The 19,638-nt window shown below is 37.0% G+C and overlaps 1 protein-coding gene across 4 annotated transcripts in view; it reads right to left on the bottom strand.

The window, feature by feature from the left end:
- The window catches only part of Gpc6 (glypican 6), a 1,046,794-nt gene that overhangs the window by 975,917 nt on the left and 51,239 nt on the right, over nt 1-19,638 (bottom strand). The window contains exon 1 of one of the 4 annotated variants that reach the window (XM_078016207.1): nt 12,431-12,587. The exons of the other annotated variants lie outside the window; for them this stretch is intronic. Within the exon in view, the coding sequence (XP_077872333.1) occupies nt 12,431-12,572 (142 nt within the window). The 5' untranslated portion in view covers nt 12,573-12,587. Of the gene's footprint in view, nt 1-12,430; nt 12,588-19,638 lie in introns of those variants that run through there. 4 annotated transcript variants of the gene reach the window in all.

Below are 19,638 nucleotides of genomic sequence, written 5' to 3'. Positions count from 1 at the left end.
ATATTTTGTCCCTCATACTAATGAACTGCCCCAAACTATGTCACTTTAAGAGGCCATACTGTGCCTGTGCGTAGTTGATGTGATCATTTTGATTGTGAATTTGTTTCACAGACCAGCATCACCTACAACAGCTTGTGTCAACTATCCTTTTAAATCATTGCACTCTTTATTTCTAGGGGCAAAGTAAATCATTAAGCATAAAAAGAAAATTAAACCTAAAAAGAAAAAGAATATCCTTTTAAGCAGTTCTGCTTGCCTACAAATGTCTTCATCTCTGAAGACATCAGAAATAATGACAAAAGGCATTCTAGAGAAAGGAAAACCAAAACAGCATCCACTTGGTTCCTCTAAGTTCATCAAATTTACAAATGAAAAACAACCAAGGACAACCTAAAGACAATCATGAAATTCATATGTACCATGTGATGCTAGATATTCATTAGAAAAAAAATGAAGCATGACCTGATACAGAAACGTTCGTTGAGAAAGCCAGTTAGAAAACAAAATGGGCAGTATAATTGCCTCATTTATATAATTCTTGGAGTAAAAAAATCTTATTACATGTATATAAATAGGAAATACATAGAGTGTGTACCCAAGAAAATATTTACATTGATCACACTGGAGTGGATGATAAAAGAAGCCTAATTTCCACATTGAATCGCCTGGACACATATTAATTACCTAATAAAAGCATTTTCTAAAGATTACAGACATGCCAAAGGGCATGCTCCTGGGCATCTCAAGTGCTTGATGTTACTGTCACACTCTCAAGTGGTCTCAAACATTCCAATGAAAAGTTGACAAATTGATGAAAAACCTCCCCACCTTATTGCAAAAGAAAATGTACAAATGCCGCCAGCAGTGCGCCTTTCAAATAACAGAATTATTACTTCATTGCTACAGCTTCCAGCCTCAAAGAGTTTATGGGTTCTTAGTTTTTTTTTGTTTGGTTGGTTGGTTTTGGCTCTGCCAAATGCATGATCCTAGAAGATATAGTATCAAAATCCTAACAGCAAGGCATCTAACAGATAAAGAGAAACAGGGACAAGGCAAATCATATTTACTTAAATCTACGAAGGTCTTCCAGAGCACAGTTATCATGTGCTGACAAAGTCACGTTCAGGTCTTAACTTCATTACTTAGAACACATTGCTTCTCTATTAAATATGAAAATGGTTATGTGTCTAATATCTGCTTTCATTACCACCTAATACTATTAGAGAGTAGATTACATTATTAAGTGCATGGCAAAGATGGCTTCAGTAGGCTTTTTTAGAGCCAAATAAGAGCTCATTAAAATTAAATTAAAACATCTACCAGCAGAGTAATCTACTTGGATATGTCAAGTTTTAGACAAGGCAAAGTCACACCACAGCCTGAGAAGGAACAGTGGGGCTTCTGTAATATTCTAACTAAGTAAGGGTTTCCAGGAGCTCAACTACACCAATTATTCTCCATTTAATTGGTGGTGATGCTCTCTCATCCAATACATGGCTCACTACTGAGTTGTTGAGTTGAGGACTTAACGCAGACTATTGAATTGGAAAGGCAGTGTTGCCTGGTGTAGGCAGAACACTATTGCTTTGTCAAAGTGATCACAGGGCTATGCAAAATTATGTCAAGTCTTTGTAGAAGGAAATAGAAAGACACTGAATAAGCTGTAAGATTATAAAATAATAATAGAATATAACTAAATAGACTACTGATATCCAATCACCTTCAGTCGTTTTTTGCCTAAGCAGTCAAAATTTTAAAAAAATCCCAAAACAGGATGTGCTAGGGATATAAGTCAAACTCACAATGCACACGGGAGCAGCTATCTGACTGCAGTATTTTGGCTGCATGGCAACTATGCAGGAATGTAAGCATACCCTGTTCTCAGCATCTATTGACACTTTGATAGAAACAAATAATGAGGAAATCTGTTGAAAAATGAAAAGCACTAAAAAAAATCAATTTCCACAAAAAAAAATAATTCAAATCTACAGAGAGAAAAATGACTATTTTCAAAAGACTCTGAAACTCTGGTTTGGTAATGCTTTCTGAGGCACTGCCAATTTCACCTAAGACAGATGTGAAGTGACTACACAGTTAGGCTGCTTAGGTACTTTTTACAAAGGAACTTTCCAAATGGTTTTCTTTATTATTAATCACACACTACTAACAAATAAACCATATAACTGTGAATACTGTATTCTTTTCCCTCTTGAGCTTATTTTTCATTTTTTACCCTAAATCAAGAGCTTAAATGGTTTCTACCAAACTACCCCCAAAGACCCTTCTTGCCCATGAAGCCTCAACGGGTGACTGACACGGGGGTGAGAATCAAGGAAAGGTATATTCTTTGAGTGTTTTTGAACCATGAGCTGGTACCACTTTTGCATTCTGTCTCTACATCCACCAGGTCTCATGAGCAGCCTAGGTTCCAATAAGAGTGAGATAGCTGGTGGTGTCTATGGGCCAAGCACTGCATCCTTCTGTTTTATTATTTGTTCAGAAAAGGATTATGTCTCTAGATTTATATGAAGTTCCAGTGATCAAAAAAAATTAACCCCACAACCTTTGAAGAAAACATAATTTCAATACAGTAGTTATGATAGACTTTGTAGGGTCTGGTTGATTTCAAAAGCAGTACAAATCAACAAAGTCCAGAAACAAATAAGTGGCAGTGTCTTTGCAATCAGTAATAGATAATGCCCTTTGCCTGAAAGGAAAAGGTCTCCCTCCATGATTGCAGATGAACTGGGGCCTTGAAAACACAAGAGGATTTGGGAGAAGAAACTGGAATGCTAGCTGTATTCAAATGGCTAGAACCACAGGAAGGAAATGATTTGTGAAACACATAAACTGAATGGGTACCAGAGGCAGGTAACCATATTTTATTCCCTGCCATAAGAATTATCTGAAAATCAATGATGGTGGAGTGTGATGGACATTATTATCCAAAGTATATGTATGAAGACATAAATTGGTGTGAATATACTTTGTATACAATCAGAAATATGAAAAATTGTGCTCTCTATGTGTAATGTGAACTGTAATGCATTCTGCTGTCATATATAAATAAAAAATAATTTAAAAAAATAATTATCTGAAAATCAGAGCTGTCTAGAAATTAAAAGTTGCCAAAATGTACTAGTTGGACACAGTGAGGGATGTGGGCACTGCCCTATTCTGTGGGATCATGGAAGTCCAGGCTTTGGGCCCTGGGGAAGCTACTGTGGGGTTTGTTCCTTGGGTAATGACATAGTTGCACCCAACACATGCTTTCCATATCAGAAATGAATTATCAGATAATAGAACCCACCCACTCACACATTCTTTATTAGTACAGTGTTCTAGCTATAACATGTAAAAGCATTTTACAGTTTATAAAAATTATTTGTAATAAAATAATAGCAGTTCAATATGTAAACACTTAGATCTAGAAGATAATGAGAAGACAGCTACAGTTGTCAACTGATGAGTCCAGTCAAATTTTGGTATCTAATACCAAAAGCAGTATAGCCATCAGACTCACGATTTCTTACAGTAGTAAACAACATCTGCTCAAATATAACAAAGTAGTATCTTCCTTAATATGGGTAAGCAGTTGCATTTCTGAAAAAAAAAATAGAATATAATACAACTATGGGAAGGAGTTGTTTGTTTGTTTAAATATAATAATGTTAGTTTCCAAACTCTGAAAATCAAGTACAAGATTTTCAATTTCAGAAATGGCTTGAAGGACATCTGAAAGCCTTGAAGGATGATAGACATCTCTGCATTGCAGAAAGTCTAGTAGCTCTAATATGCAACCACTGCAAGTTTGCAGGATCCACCCAATGACAATGTCACAGAAATGTCACCATCATGCCCCTACAGGTGAGCTGAGTTTTTGCTCAACCCACTGAGAAGGATCTGGCAAATTCTTCAATGACAAAATAAAAAAACAACCACATAAAAAAATGACAAAATCATGGCATTTGCAGGGAAATGGATGGCACTGGAGCGGATTATGCTAAGTGAAGCTAGCCAATGCCTAAAAAACAAATGCCAAATGTCATCTTTGATATAAGGAGAGCAATTAAGAACAGAGCAGGGAGGAAGAGCATGAAAAGAAGATTAACATTAAACAGGGATGAGAGGTGGGAGGGAAAGGGAGAGAGAAGGGAAATTGCATGGAAATGGAAGGAGACCCTCATCGTTATACAAAATTACATATAAGAGGAGGTGAAGGGAAAGGGGGGAAAAAAATAAAGGAGAGAAATGAAGTACAGTACAGCGGGTAGAGAGAGAAGATGGGAGAGGAGAGGAGGGGGGATAGTAGAGGATAGGAAAGGCAGCAGAATACAACAGACACTAGTATGGCAATATGTAAAAACGTGGATGTGTAACCAATGCCATTCTGCAATCTATATACAGGGGAAAAATGGGAGTTCATAACCCACTTGAATCAAATGTATGAAATATGATATGTCAAGAGCTATGTAATGTTTTGAACAACTAATTAAAAAAAGGGCTGGGGATGTGGCCCAAGCGGTAGAATAAATATTTTTTTAAAGTTCTCTCTCTCTCTCTCTCTCTCTCTCTCTCTCTCTCTCCCTTAAAAAAAAAAAAAACACAAAGCTGATAGAGGATGTAGGAAGGAAGATGAGCCCACAGGAGTTTTTTGACTGGATTAACTGCAGTGTTTTCTAGATGGTGTCTGCAGCTGCGTCTCTTTCCTGGGCATTTAAAGGACACAGTTCAACAGCCAAGGGAGGCTGTAGCCTTTGGTTGGTCACAGGTTGTATTCAAGCAAAGCTGGATAACCATTCATAAGGAAGGACCATTCAGGATGAGGACTGAAACATCTATGATTCTACGGTCCTGTGTAACCCCAAGATGTTTCTTCACCATGGTAACTGGTCAAGTCAGGCTCCCTAGGAACTGAGGATACCGTTATAAGAATGAGTCCACCACAATGGACCTCCTCACAATGTGCTCTAAGACAGCAGAGACCATATATCTCATCATCCAAACCATGTCACATTCTGCAGTGCAGGTGGATGGTCTTCCCAAAAGACATGGCACAACAAGCATAAACCAGAAGCAACTGTCCCGGCAGAGCTGTACCTACTGAGGCTGGAACTTCCTGGATGAGCAGAGCCATCAAAGAAGACGGGAGACTGAACCTTACATTATTAATAAATACATACTGTCCCCATATGACTGCCTAGCCATGAAGGCTTTTATTTCTCCTCTCCTTCTATAAAATTATGTCATCGTAAAAATAATTATAGCTTGCTGTGTTTCTGTATATTTTTCCAAAGTAATATATTTGCTGTATGACGATGTTTATGCTACAACATATATACTTTAAATTGCCTATGCCAATTATAGTTTAAAATACAAGTTCATGCTATTAAATTAAGCCATCATTAAGTTATAAATATATATCATATTTCAAATTTTCATACATTATGTTAACAGCGTGTTTTCATAGTGATTTGATATATAATCCTATTACACTCAGTCATCCAAAATGAGAACAAGCATGAATGGGTATACTCATACTAAACAAAAAATTGCAATAACATGAACTATCCTTATGTTGACATTTCAAATCTAATAGTGAAATATTGTTTAAAAGTCCTCTTTATCATACAAAGACATTTACATATTAAAATATTACCTTTTTCATTTCATACTTTATAATATCTAGAGTTTTTCAATTCTTTAAAAAAGAGTATCATTTATCTTACAGATAAGAATTACTCATGCATAATCTGCCTATAGGCTACATAGTCTTATGAAAAGAAACAAAAGCCCTTTTGAAAGGGAAAAATACCAGTATCCATGGTATTTTCCAGTTAATTGTTCCAGTTTAGAATTTGTTCACAATAGTACCTACTCAATAAATCCTCATTGAATCAAACACTGAATGAGTGAGCAACAATTTCTTGTGAGGATGTTTACAAAGGTAAAGCCAGGACTGAGAACTAGCTCAGTGGTAGAGCACTTGCCTAGCATGTGTGAGGCCCTGGGTTCATTCCCTGGCACTGGGTGGGGGGAACTATTCAGTTAAAAACCTGCAGGGGGATTATCAGTATTTCCAGTGGAAATAAACGTAATGCATGTAAAAACATAGCATTGCAATTACCCTGATACTTCTTTTTCCAAAAGCCATAAAAAATAAAGATTATAAATGGAGTCTTATATTTTATTTACATGTGCCAAAGTTAGAGAAATTAAATAACACAAGAAATATAAATCCAATTATTTAAATTTGGTTCAACAATTTCAATCAATATCAGTGAACTCACTATGAGCCAATTACTTCTCCATCACCACGATACACAATTGTAAGTTAGGCCTTCAAAAAGCTTTCTTTTCTCTGCTAATAATCATTTCTCATTTGATCATTTTTCTTGTTTTAAATTAGCAGATAAAATTGGATGTATTTACATTCACAACATGAGGTTCTGAAATGTATGTATGGAAGCGCGCACACAAACACACACACACACACACACACACACACATTGTGAAATGACTAAATCTTGCTAATGAACATATGCTTTACCTCACATAGGTTTCCTTTTAATAGTGAGAACACTTTATATCCACACTCACAGCATTTTTCAAGAATACATTATTAACTATAGTCACCATGTGGCATAATAGATATCAACTGATCTTTTATTATCTAAATAAGCATTATCATAAAATTTTCTTATATCCATCCCTCATGACCCTTCATAATTGATTAGGAGATAAATTCTTACTTTTATATTGTGACTTATAAACCATCCTTAATCATATCACAGGAACTCACACTAAGATGATATGATCGGAGTTATAGAAAGAGCACATAAAATTTCATCCATGTCTTTTTTCATACAGTTATTATAATAAATATACAGAGTATAAATCATTTATAACTATTTTTAAATTATTTCACATATTTTAAACTTTTGCCCTTGCATATCAAATAACCACTGATTGAACTTCCTATGTAGTTAAGGTTAAAAAGCAAGAATAAGTTTCATCCCACTTCCTCTTTAATTCCTTATAAAATATGAAATAGTAAAAAAGCCAAATAATAGAATATGAACATATAATAAGAGTATACAATTCACTTTGGGCAAAAAGGATTTATGTTGTTAGGCAGAGATGTGACTATAATTCCATCCATACCATGAATTACATTTCTAACACAGCCACAGACACAATATTTTGTGAAAATATTTATATGTAAAATCTCTATTTTTGTCCAGTTCAGAATCATTGAGTAAAAGCAAAATTCTATAACTGGTCAACAGGAAAGCTGAGATACCTCTTTAGCTGGCAGAATTTTAAGACAGAAAATATAGAAAGCAAAATTTTGAAAATCATTTATGAAACAGATTCTAGCTCTACTGATGTTTTAAGCTTCATTTATTGTACTTCTAAGAACTGTTATAAGCAAAAGAGATATAAAAATAGGTCATGCCTCCTACCCTATTAAAACTGAAAGTTGGATAAGAGACATACACACTTTAAAGAAAACAAGATTCTGAAAAATCATGAGTATATGTTATAAGAGCACAAAGAATAGCTTCTAAAACATATGATTTTTTATGTATAACTTCAAAAACATAGGTACTCAAAATGTCTGGATGATTCTTAACCTCATGATACAATTAATATAGTTTCCCTTGAACCCTAAATAAATGGAGCTGTTTTATAATATCAGGTAATTTTGTATGGCCACCTTTAAAAATAGGACTCTTTTCTACTTTAGAGCAATCATTTTATGGAATATTTAACAATTGTGTTTTTTTATTTTTGTTTGTTTTGATATGGTAACATATCAACTCTGTTTACCCTTGCTCTAAAAATGTAGTCATCACAAACAACAATAAGTGTTGACGAGGATGTAGGGGTGAAAGGCACACTCATACAGTGCTGGTGGGACTGCAAATTGGTGCAGCCTATATGAAAAGCAGTTTTTAGAATCCTTGGAAAACTGGGAATGGAACCCCCATTGGACCCAGTTATCCCTCTCCTAGGTCTATACCCAAAGGACCTAAAAACAGCATACTACAGGGACACAGCCACATCAATGTTTATAGCAGCACAACACAATAGCTAAACTGTGAAACCAACCTAGACGCCCTTCAGTAGAAGAATGGATTTTAAAAAATGTGGCATATATACATAATGGAATATTACTCAGGTATAAAAGAGAATAAAATCATTGCATTTGCAGGTAAATGGATGGTGTTGGAGCAGATAATGCTAATTGAAGTTAGCCAATCCCAAAAAAACAAAGGCCAAATGTTTTCTCTGATATAAGGAGATTGACTCATAGTGGGGTAGGGAGCATGGGAGGAATAGAGGAACTGTAGATAGGACAGAGGGGTCGGAGATGAAAGGAGGGGGCAGGGGGTTAGCAAGGATGGTGGAGTGTGATGGACATCATTATCCAAAGTACATGTGTGAAGACATGAATTGGTGTCAATGTACTTTATATACAACCAGAGATATAAAAAAATGTGCTCTACATGTGTAATAAGAAATGTAATACATTCTGCTGTCGTTCATTTAAAAGAAAAATCAATCAAAAAAAGTTTTTAAAAAATGTGGTCATATTTTGTTGTCGTTTCTGAAATCATTTTTAGGAAAACAGCTCATCCTATATATCAAAGCAGGCAAATAAATATTCCTTTTTTAAAATTTTTTTTAGTTGTAGATAGACACAATATCTTTATTTATTTTTATGTGGTGCTGAGGATCAAACCCAGTGTCTCACACATGCTGGGCAAGTGCTCTACCATTGAGCCACAACCCCAGCCCTAAATGTTCTTTTTGAACGTACTCAAGATCCAACTACACAATGAGTAAAACCAGCTGGCTCAATTTTAATCATATATTAGCTAAATAAATAGAATTTTCTCACTGATAATCATCAGAGATCATTAAGAAGATATCTAGTTCACCGAAAGGGCAAAACCTTTAGCATCTGCTTTCCTCTTAGGAACTCATGATGGTTTCAATCCTTTACCATGCAGTCATAACTCCTTTGTTTGATATTCTGCTTCCAGTTTGCACCCATTAACAAAAAGATCTTTCAATAACATTTATTAGAATGTGACAGCTCAGGACCACGGCATGATTACCATCCACAGCCTGTCATGAACCCCGTGCATTTATATTATTTATCATAGTGAGTGCTGAATCTACGAACCCTCCATTCATTTACATAGGGGAAAAAAGCACATTTTTATGACTACCTTAATCTTTTGGTAATCTGTACTTTCTGCTCTTCTGTTTTAATATTTTATTTTCTAATATAGCTCAGTGCATATGGGATTCGGAAAGCTGATTGCTTGATAAGCGCATTTAGAAAAAAATGAGGAAAATAAAAACAAATCTGGAAAGTAGATTGCTTGATAAAGTCATTTAGGAAATATGAGAAAACTGAAATCAAATCTGGAGTGCTTTTCTATATGAAATGCAATCTGAAAGGTTTGGGAGAATAAAGTTGTTGAGTCATTCATAACACATCTGCAAAGCCCTAACACAAGACAGCGTATCTAGAAGAATAGAAAACAAATAGGCAAAGGGGAAAAAAAAATCACTTAGGACGAAATAATCTTCAAGAAATAAGATCATTTCATCCCCTCCTTCAGTAGGAGTTCTGTGGCTCTTGGAGAGACAGGTTTGGAATGGGTATGGATATCAGAAAGAGTGGGCTCTTAGCTCCTTAATTCTGTCACCTTCTCAATAACTTTACCCATCTGGGGAAAACAGCACCTACCTAACAAGAATCATGAGCCCTTTCTCCTGCTTCTTCACTCTGTCATCATAGAGAGACAGCAAACTGATACCCATCAGCTGCTAACCAGGTACCTGGTGTACCTTGGTCCTCAAGCCAGGCTGCTCATTAGAATCACTAGAGAATTTGCACACAAAAGTGCTAACACCTGGGTCCACTTGGCAAGGAGCAGATTCACACCTGCTAGGGAAGTCATTTTTGTTATCACTATTCCTTCCACATTTCCATGTTTTCAGACTCTGTTTGTATTAGCTCCCTCACTAAGTACTCAGCTTCCACAAGGGCTGAATCTTATCTTACACTGTCCGGCACAGTTCAGAAGCACACAAAACAATCTCTTATACTGAGACCTATTTTACTGATTTAATTTTTATGGTTAAAATGTTTTCCAGCAGTTTGCTTGGGGTGAGGTGAGAAGGAGGAGTTTTGTTTTGTATGTATTAACTGCTTGTTTAAAACCATTAAGAACTCCTGCTGTAACTCAAATATACCGTACTGAATCCTGGTCCCTTTCTCCAACCCCATGACTCCAAACAAAAAGTAAGGAACGATCCTGATGCAAGTTTCAAGAATGAATTCAGCAATGGAGGATGAGATGAAGAAGTGGGACGGGAGGTTCTCAGGCAAAACTAAGGTTAGGCCAGATCAGGACCAAGACTGGCTCCTTGACTCAACTGCAGTCAGTCCCTTCAAGTCCCCTTCTCTACTACCCTTGTCTGTGACCTGCTGGCCCCAGTTTACCAAGAATGCCCTACCCACCCCCAACACCTAATCCATTCTTACTTTGCTATATGATTTCCTTTGACAGAGTGCTACTAAAGAACATTCCATGTTAAGAATGAATTCTAATACTTCTAATAATTCTAATAATTCTAAAGTTCATTAGAAAAGGAAAGTAGGGCCAAAGGGCAATCAGACCACTAGAATGGTGTTTCAAAAATAAAAGTGCCATATGCTATTTCATAATTCATCAGTACAAATTAAAGAGTTTCAGTGGGGAGGGGGCGGGTTGTGGCTCAACGGTAGAGAACTCACCTAGCATGTGCGAGGCACTGGGTTCGACCCTCAGCACCACATAAAAAAGTGAAATGAAATAAAGGTACTGTGTCCAACTACAGCTAAAAAAAAATTTTTTTAAAGAGTTTCAGCATCAAAAAGACTGAGGAAAATGAATAAGCATTATCTCGGAAAGGAAAGATACCAGATTCCACACATTTTAAGGTTAATGCTTAAAATAGTATATCAGACTAGCCAGAAACAAAAGCATTCCTGCAACATCTCCACATCCCAATCCTGCTTATAAACCGGGACCTTTATAACACTTTGATGACCAGGTTTTCACAGACAGGAAAATAAACGGTGACCCAATTTTTATTTTTTCAGAAGTTTGAATAAATTATGTTTTATTTTTATAAAACTAAACCAAGTTTATAAGAGGAAGCTTTTGGAGAGTGTTAAAATTGTTAATATAATCTTGTTCCCTCCACTAAAAAAAGTTCTATTTGTTTGATCAAGTGAACAATCTATCAAGGCTATTAATGTGATATTCCAAGACAGACCACCATATATAGACATTAAGAAAAGCCCAGCTGGATTTGGATCTGGCTGAAAGAACCATCCCAACTGGCCACAGCAGGTCTCAGGATGTTTCTGTCCAGAAGACCCCAAGTGTAGAGAAGAAGTAGGAACTATCCTGGTGACATTCTCCCAGTTATCCACAAGCTAGAAAAAAGCACATATCCTAGAACTGATTGGAGCACAGTATCTAAGCCAATGTGCAAACATCTGCCAGTGTGAAGTCCCACTAAATATTCAGAGCTATACATGAGGCAATTTTCTTTCTATATATCCCCCTGCCCTTCCTCACCCCTCACAATCAGGAAAGCCAAGACTGGTCCCGTTAAGGTTAAAGCCAAGCCTTAACATGTTAAGGTTAAAATATAAATACTTGTAGAGGCATTCAAGCTGCACATGTGAAGTAATACCAACAACTCTACCAAGCTCAGCCTGGCAAAGGTATAGAGAAAGTATCTCTAATTACCATGTAGCGTAAATAGCATGGTTTTTTCCCACTCTCGAAAATATTCTTTCTTCTCACCTCTGCTATTTAAGCACATTTATCACTCATTGCAAATTCTGCTTCGTCTCTGAAAACTTCTCAAGTTCTCATCAGAAGGAACTAGTAGGATATTTCCAAGTGTCACCTTTTCAGGACAGAAATTGTGAGTATGTGACTCTTTGCATGAAAGCAACAGATTTCATACTCTGGGCACTCTGAAATTGGGGAACCTGAGTTCTGCACTCTTCACTGCCAAGCAAAGTAGCATCTGGTTAGGTTCTCAATCACATTTATTGGGCAAATGAATGAATGAGTAATAGCAAAGCTGCCATGAAAGTAAGCTCTGCCAATTGAATAGGGTAGGTTTTCACATGAAACAATCATTTGAACAAGCACACATAAGTTTAGAGACAAGAATATCTTCTCTCCACTACTGCTCACACTCCTATTCTTAAATCTCTATTCACAAAAAGAACATGTTGAATTTACAAATGATGAAAGAAAACCAAATAAATATTAATACTTATTTTTGGTCATGCAGCACTAAGACACAGAATCTAAATGTTAAGGTAAAATATAAATACCTGTAGAGGCATTAAAGCTATCATGCCACTGGCTTTGCTTTCCTTCTATTTTCCTGGATGTGCTCCTCCTACAGAGCCATGCATTAGTGATTTTGCTCTGTGCTGTCACTTGTGTTATGTAAATGGTGACCTTGGTGTGCATTTGGAGATAAGAATCCCTCTCTGCCCTGCAGGCTCACTATCTTATTTCACTGGGATGGAAAGTTTTCCCAGGTGCTGCTCTGCTGCAGCTTGTTGAGGATGTTGATGTTAATTAATTTATGCAAATCAGCTAGATACCATCCTTGATTAATGTCTTCACTGCTTTATTAATTTTGAATACTTTAAGAGGCTGTTGGACATGTATGATGCAATATCTGCTTAGAGAATAACTACTCATATGATTAATTTGGACCCTGAAGAACAGTACTTGATCTCTTCTAGTTGATACTACTAATCACATATAATTTATAACTTTAAAAAAAGTAATTGCGCCAGAAATAAAACTAAGTTTTGCAAATTTTCTACATGTTACAGTGGCATAGAGCACTCTTAAAATAGCTATGCGCATTTGCAATCTAAAATTAATGGCAGAGAAAATGTCATGAGTGCCTATTCTGTGCCAGTCTCTGTGCTAAGGGCTTCACAAGTTTTAACTCTCTTAATAGAATAAGGTGACCAGGCAGATGTACATGGCAGCTCTGTGACTCTAACCTTGACCACAGCACCAGAGTCCAAATTTTAACCACTATTTTAAGTGAACCAAAATAGCGCAGGCATTTAACAAGCTTCATAAAGAATTCAGGGAAGTCATTTTCGTTATCACTATTCCGTCCACATTTCCATGTTTTCAGACTTTGTATTAGCTCCTTCACTAAGTACCAATTTCCACAAGGGTTGAATCTTACCTTACACTGTTGGGCACAGTTCACAAGCACACAAAACAATCGCTTATATTGAAACCTATTTTACTGATTTAATTTTTATGGTTAAAATATTTTCCACCAATTTGCTGAAAGTCAAAATTATTTAATTCTCTTCCTTTGAGATTTTTCTAAGTGTCTAATATGCTTAAAGGTATTTATTGTTGTCAAAGAGGTCATTTCTAGAGAACCCAGGACTCTCATGGAGAATAGTGGAAGCAAAATGTAGGATATAATTCATGACCCCATGAGATCAAGTCTTTCCTAAATATGGACTGACTCAAGGCACTGTAATCTGGATATGTGTACAATGTCTGCCACCAGGAGTCCACAACCTAATAGATGTGATAAAAGAAAGAAACAAACATCACAAAGCATTATAATAGACATCATGTGACTAATTCCCATTTTAAAACCAAAATATACCACCAAGAAAAGTGCTATTGTGAGTCAACTGATTACATCTGCTTAGAACTACTCAAAAGATAGCTTTTGAGAGACACCCAACCTAGGCTCCCAGAGACATGGAAAATCCAAGTAGGCTAAAAAGGAAATGATGAAAAGAAGAGACAGCAGGGCATTGGACCCAGCTGGAGAGAAGGTCAAGCATTCCTCCAGGGCATGAGAAACTTCGAGAAGAAGAAAGACTGGGAAGAGGAGCAGAAGCAAAATCCTGAAATCTGGGAATCTCAGGTCAAGGGACAGGGCTCTTATTACAGTTTATCACTTAAAATATTCATAATAAATCTGGGCATATGAAAGGTCCAGGGGATAGAGGAGGCTGCCACTACTAGTGTTTAATTCTCAAAATTCCTTTTTGTCGAAATGAGATCAGTGCACAGGTAGGTTTTTCCTTTCTGCCAAGTGCTCACGTCAGCACTAAGGGAAGAGCCTTTGATTTATGGTCTGGCAATCTTGCCACCGAGAGAAAACTACTTTAAAAAAAAAAATCGCCGCCTCTTTCTCTCTTCTCCAAATGCTTCATTTTTATAGAGGGAGGGTTACGCCAAATGAACCTGGTATTTAATGCTTCATATTTCATCAGGCCAACGATGGTGGCAGCAGCATTATAAGACTCCTGCAGGGATTGCCCTGAGAAAGACTCCGCTCCCATGTCACCTGCTTCTAAAGTTCTTCCCTTCGCCTCAGTCTCATCTCATTTTCTTCCTTTATACAAATTCATGTGAGTCACAGAATCCCAGTCTATCTGTTATGGTTTGGATGTGAGGTATCCCCCAAAAACTCATGTGTGAGGCAATGAAAGAAGGTGCAGAGGAAAAGTGATTGGGCTGTGAGAGTCTTAACCCAGTGAATTAATCCCCTGATGGGGACTAACTGAGTGGTAACTGAGGTGCTGGGTGTGGCTGGAGGAGGTGGGAATCAGGGAGTGGCTTTGGGACATGTGTTTGTATCTGGAGAGTGGAGTCTCTCTCTGCTTCCTGGTCACCATGATGTGAGCTACTTCCCTTTGCCACACTCTCCCACCATGATGTTCAGCCCCATCTCAAGCCCAGAGAAACGGAGCCAGCCTTCTATGGATTTAGACCTCTGAAACGAAGAGCCTTCACATAAACTTTTCCTCTTTACAGTCGTTCTGTTCAGATCCTCTAGTCACAGCAGCGAAAAAGCTGACTAATACACTACTGAAGAGAAGACCATAAATAAAGGGCTATATTGTAATTTAACAGGTCAAAACCAAGTGGTATGATAGCAAAGCACAGTACAGTCCAATCTGTATTTGGTGATATAATCCTGGAGAAGGTAACATTTTAGCTGAGGTTGAGGGAGCAGGTCGGGGATAAACCTTTTACTTAGGATCTTATATCACTAAAGAATAGTCTCAACCCAAGTAATTTTAAGGTAGGGTGATGGAGTAAGGGATTAAAAAAAAAAATGTGTAGGCCAGAGAACCCAGGGAAAGCCAAACAACTCGCCCTCAAGAAAAGTACAGTTGATCCTCTGATTTGACTCAACCAAACACAAATGGAAAACATTGGGGAAAAACTTGCATCTGTAGTAAACATACACAGACTTTTTTTCCTCATCCTTGTTCCCCAAACAACACAGCATAGTGACTACTGACACAGCATTCACATTGTGTATGGTGTGGTTAGTAATCTATAGATGACTTAGAGTATAGAGGAGCATGTGTATAGGGTAAATACTGGACCATTTTATAGACAGGACCTGAGCATCCATGGGCTTTGGTATCCATAAGAGGCTCCTGGAACCAGTCACCATGGCTACCCAGGGACATCTGTGGAGCCTCACAGTCTATCTTTAGCATCTTTCCAGTTTCCCAACTGCTCCTCCTCACAGACAGGTACGTTTCTGATCCTTTATTCTGTATTCCTTTTGTCTACCTCATATTTCTCTTCATGTTTGTGCCTCCTTGTCACCTTGGCTTGCACTGCATCCAACTCTGTCACGGAAGGCAACAGGCATTCATTCACTTAGTCTCAATCAATACACCATACATCACTGTTCTCTCAGAATGGGATTTCTCAACCCAGGGTAGCTATGGTGGGGTCTTCAATGTCCCCGGAAGATTTATGTGTTAGGTAGGACCTAGTGGGAGCTCTTTAGGTCATTGGGAAAATGACCAAAACACCTGAGAAAAATCAATGAAGGAAGAAAGATTTATTTTGGCTCCTAGTTTCAGAGGTCTCAGTCCATGGTCATTTGGCTTCTGAGCCTGTGGTGAGGCAGAACCTCATGGTGGGGAACATGTGGTAGAGGAAATCTTGCCTCATAGTGGCCCAGAAGCCAAGACAGAGGGTGAGAGAAAGGGGCCAGGAACGAAATGTACCCTTCCGAGGTATGTCCCAGTGATTCATCTCTTCCACCACTTCCCCAAAACACCACCACTTTTGAGGTATGCTAAACCCCAGTGTGATAGTATCAGGAGGTGCGGCCATTGGGGAATCATTCAGTCAGGGGGTGGAGCCCTCATGGATGGAATTAGAGCCCTTAAAAAGAGAGCTTCCTCCTTCTCTTTTCCCAGAAGCCAGAACCTGACCATACTGAAGCCCTAACCTTAGACTTCCAGCCTCTAGAACTGTGAGAAATACGTGTTGTTTAAATCACCCACTTTTCAGCATCTTTGCCACAGCAGCTTGAAGACTAAGACAGGGAGGGAGGCTGAATAGAAACAAGCAAAAACAGAACGGATGTGCAAGGGAACCATGAGAAGTTCAAGCTGGGCCAAGCTGAAGGTAGTTAATGTGGACGCAAGCAGAATAACCAGGAGATAAAGATGTAGTGACCAACCACAATTACATGAGATGAGAACCCTTGGCATAGCGTGAAGAAGGACATAATATAGAACCCTGACCCAGGCTTTCACCTCTTTCTCATTACACACATTTTCCAGAGCTAGAGCTGTGACTCTAGATTTGATACAACTTGAGGAGAAGCCGGGTATCTTCCTTCTCTTAGCTTAGCGTGTGACAAGCACAGAGAGCTGGCAACATCACATGAGAGGCAAAGGCAGCAACTTCCTTAGGTAGGCACCAGATCAATAGACAAGGTTGGTTTTGTGTTGGTTTTCTTGCGGGGGATGGGCAAAAGGATTATTAGGAATCTATACTCATTATAAACTAACCACTAAACACCAAGCAATAGCTTCACTACTAAAGAACTGATCCTAAGAGACTGACTATATCAAATGAATTGAATAACCAAATAACCACATTATATCATTATATATTATTATATAACAAATTTCCACATTATATCTTTGGAAAAATATATATTTTTCATTCCTCATTGAAAGCCTGGTTAAAACACACAAATATATGTATTTGTCAAAACTAATCAATTGTATAAATAATATCTGTGAATTTTGCTATAAATAAACTGGGTGTTTAAAAACAAAACAGTGAATGTCTGAATCAAAAAAATAATAATAATGATGATTTTTTTTCTTCAACAAATACCCATTTAGGAATGTGACAAAGTTCTTGTCCTTGAAGAACTCACAGTTTAGGGTTAAGCCAGACAGGAAACCAGGTCACTGCAATTCACCATAATTGAACAGAGTTCTCAGGGTCAAACAGGACTGCCTGGAGAGGATGCAGTCTTTTTGTTTCCTCTGTGCTCCTAGGTCAGATGCTCCGTGGGAACTGGAGCTGAAAAAATCTCACTTCCTAAACTCATTAATGAATACATTACCAGACCATTACTAATTATATATGTGGTTCATTATAACAGAGGCAAAAATCGCAAGAAAATCTTAGGGAAATAATACTGTCCTTTGAGTGTGCAGCCTTCTGCTTAAACACAATGATACTGCTCTCCACTGTCTATACTACCATGTGCCAGAGGAGGGGAGGAGAATAAGGCAGGCTCACTCACCATAAACCTGAATACAATAAAATGAAAATACACAAGTAAAATACAATACACAAGTAATCCTCACTCATAGCAAGTTCCACTTCTACTCAAACTCAAGAACTAAACTGTGAGTGAAGGTCTGAATACCAAGCAGTCTTGAAAAACGGGCCCATGCTGAATGACATGGCATGGGAATGACACAGTCCCAACTCGGAAGAAGAGATACCAACTCAATTTCTGAAAAAATAAAAAATTTCTACAAGAAGATACATTTTTTTCCCCTGAATTTTCATTGAAGGAAACTTCCAAAGCCTTCCCACTCTATGAAGCTATTTTTTCAAAAGTTAGGTAAAGAGATAAAATCATTAACTGTAACAAAATAGGAACCTATAGGGCATATAACTAGACACATGGCCAAGGACAAGATTTGAGAACGAGTCTTTGCCACCCATGCTAGTCAATGGGGTAACATCATTTATTAACTGATTACTTTTCTAGAACATAATTTCTAGAAGTCTTTCTGGAGTATCTTTTCTCCTTTCTAGAAATATTTTCTAAAGCATCTTTTGGTGAGTGACTAACTATAAAACTTGACTTCTACAGAGAATTTAAAAGTTGAATATTTAAAAACTTGAATGAAGATGGCCACAAAAAAATCATCTTAGTATTTTACTAAGAGAAAAGAGTCATAGGAATTAATTTAATAAACATAAAATTATATTATAAAAATAATAAAAATTAATATTAAAACACATAGTTAAATACTATAGTTATAATATTAATAATAATATTTGTTATAACTATAGTATTTAACTATGTGTTTAATAATTAAAGAAAGTTCCTCTAAAGCATGACAGGTACCATAGTCTGTTAACATATAAATTCCTATATATATTTGTCAAGCAGAATAAACATATTATAGAATAAATCATAAACAACACAATTATATAGAGTGTATTCATGTATCTATAATATAAGTGAGTACACATTTTGCAGTTTTTACTCTTAAATATATTATAGTATGATTGTATTTACAAGAGTACCTTGGTATGTCAGAATTTCAATTGAGGTGTTGTTTAATATACTTTGAGATACTATCACTATGACTTTTCATTAAAAAATAATAATAATTACTGAAATTTCCCCTAACTCTCAAAAGGCATCTCGCCCCCAGAGATCTTCTCAGGGAAGAGGAGTTGCCACTTAAGTTGAGCACCAAATGAATCTTCCTAAAGGATTCACATGATATAAAAGTTACACATCTGCTTGAAAGCATGAAATTATCTTACTGCCTTTTAAGGATATCTCAATTTTCTTCCCTCCTCCTGACAAATAGAAAGAGAAGAAGAAGAAACTCTAATATGTAATTACACTATTAGTTAACCACTGGCAAGTGTGCTACAAAATTGCTTTATCAATGACAAAATCACTTTTCTACTACCTATCCCTTGATGTTGTCATCAACCATCACTTAAGGATTAGGATTCTTAAACTGACCAACAAAACTCGATGATACAGCATTTAACATCCTCCAACATCTGTATCATACTGAAAACCTTTACAATTTGTTTTTGGTTTTGTTTTGTTTTCTGACACCTACACATATGAACAAATGAAGAACAGAAGATCAACTAAAATCAATGAGGTCTTTTTCAAGATGCAATCTTCCAAGTGGGAAATATCAGTCTATATTCTACTGATGTTATTCCTCATCAGCCACAAGCTGGACATGTTTGCTCATGCTCACATCAACTTGAGTAGGAAAGGATAAAAATCAGTTCATTTCGATGTTACTATTGTAAGGATTAATATTCCAAAAACTAAACAGGAGGGAGACACATCTAGCAAACTGTAAGTGGGATTACAGTGCTCAGGTCATGAGTGGTATAATTTTCTTTTCTAAGACCACTGGCTGAAGAAAAGAGCTACTTAAACTGCAATAATAAACTGTTCTACACCTTCAAGAATCAG

This window comes from Ictidomys tridecemlineatus, chromosome 6, assembly GCF_052094955.1.
Source record: "Ictidomys tridecemlineatus isolate mIctTri1 chromosome 6, mIctTri1.hap1, whole genome shotgun sequence".
Lineage (NCBI taxonomy): Eukaryota > Metazoa > Chordata > Mammalia > Rodentia > Sciuridae > Ictidomys > Ictidomys tridecemlineatus.
Note: the sequence above shows the minus strand (reverse complement) of the source record. Positions and strands in the feature narration are given on the sequence as shown.